Raw genomic sequence first — 738 nt, 5'->3', positions numbered from 1 at the left:
CATCGAAGTCGGAGGAAGAGAAGGATTCCTACGATGTCGTTTCCATTAGAGAGAACAAACGCAAAGTAGTTGCTTACACAGTGCTCTTTGAACAATTGAAGTGCAAACGAAGATAATGACATTCTCTTTCTCTACACAATAAAATGTATAATGTTATGTTTTCCTTAAGCATCATATTACACAGTTTCTTACTGTAGTGGAACGTGGAAACTTATTTTTTTATAGAAATAAGAAAGTATATGCGGTTCCCCTAGCAAAGTTGCCTAATCCCTACTGAAAGACTACCGCACAATTAAATCTATACCGTGCCCCCAAGCTGTTTCCTCCGAGGAAACTAACTTTCTCTGGATTATACTATTGCAATGTCATGATACCTCAACTCTTCTAGATCTTCATACGACCAAGAGATTTACCTTTACTTTTTACCTGGGTAGCGTTTAGCTAGTTAATTTCCTGTATAGTGGAAAGCTACCATCCAAGTGAAGTATCAGAATCCATGTACAGTTCCCACAGTTCCAACTGGTACAATCCTATGATGTGTGGACTGGTAGCACATGCGTAGTAACCAGTATTCTATTAATAGAATACTCTTTTTTGTAACGAAGCAGGTGATTGGCTCGTGATATTTCGCAAAGATTTTCAGTGACAACAAATATCAACCATTAAGATTGTTAAAAAGTTTGAAATTTTTCGAAAGTTTCCCCAATGCTAACGCTGTTACTTGAAATATGTTTCCCT

At 37.1% G+C, this 738-nt stretch overlaps 1 protein-coding gene across 1 annotated transcript in view; it reads right to left on the bottom strand.

Annotated features, from left to right (window-relative positions):
• The window catches only part of LOC119591211 (titin-like), a 21,144-nt gene that overhangs the window by 16,543 nt on the left and 3,863 nt on the right, over positions 1 to 738 (bottom strand). The window contains exons 4-5 of the mRNA XM_037939923.1: positions 473 to 573; positions 286 to 354 (exon numbers count right to left, since the gene is read on the bottom strand). Of these exons, the coding sequence (XP_037795851.1) occupies positions 286 to 354; positions 473 to 573 (170 nt within the window). The remainder of the gene's footprint in view (positions 1 to 285; positions 355 to 472; positions 574 to 738) is intronic.

This window comes from Penaeus monodon, chromosome 28, assembly GCF_015228065.2.
Source record: "Penaeus monodon isolate SGIC_2016 chromosome 28, NSTDA_Pmon_1, whole genome shotgun sequence".
Classification (NCBI taxonomy): Eukaryota; Metazoa; Arthropoda; class Malacostraca; order Decapoda; family Penaeidae; genus Penaeus; species Penaeus monodon.
Note: the sequence above shows the minus strand (reverse complement) of the source record. Positions and strands in the feature narration are given on the sequence as shown.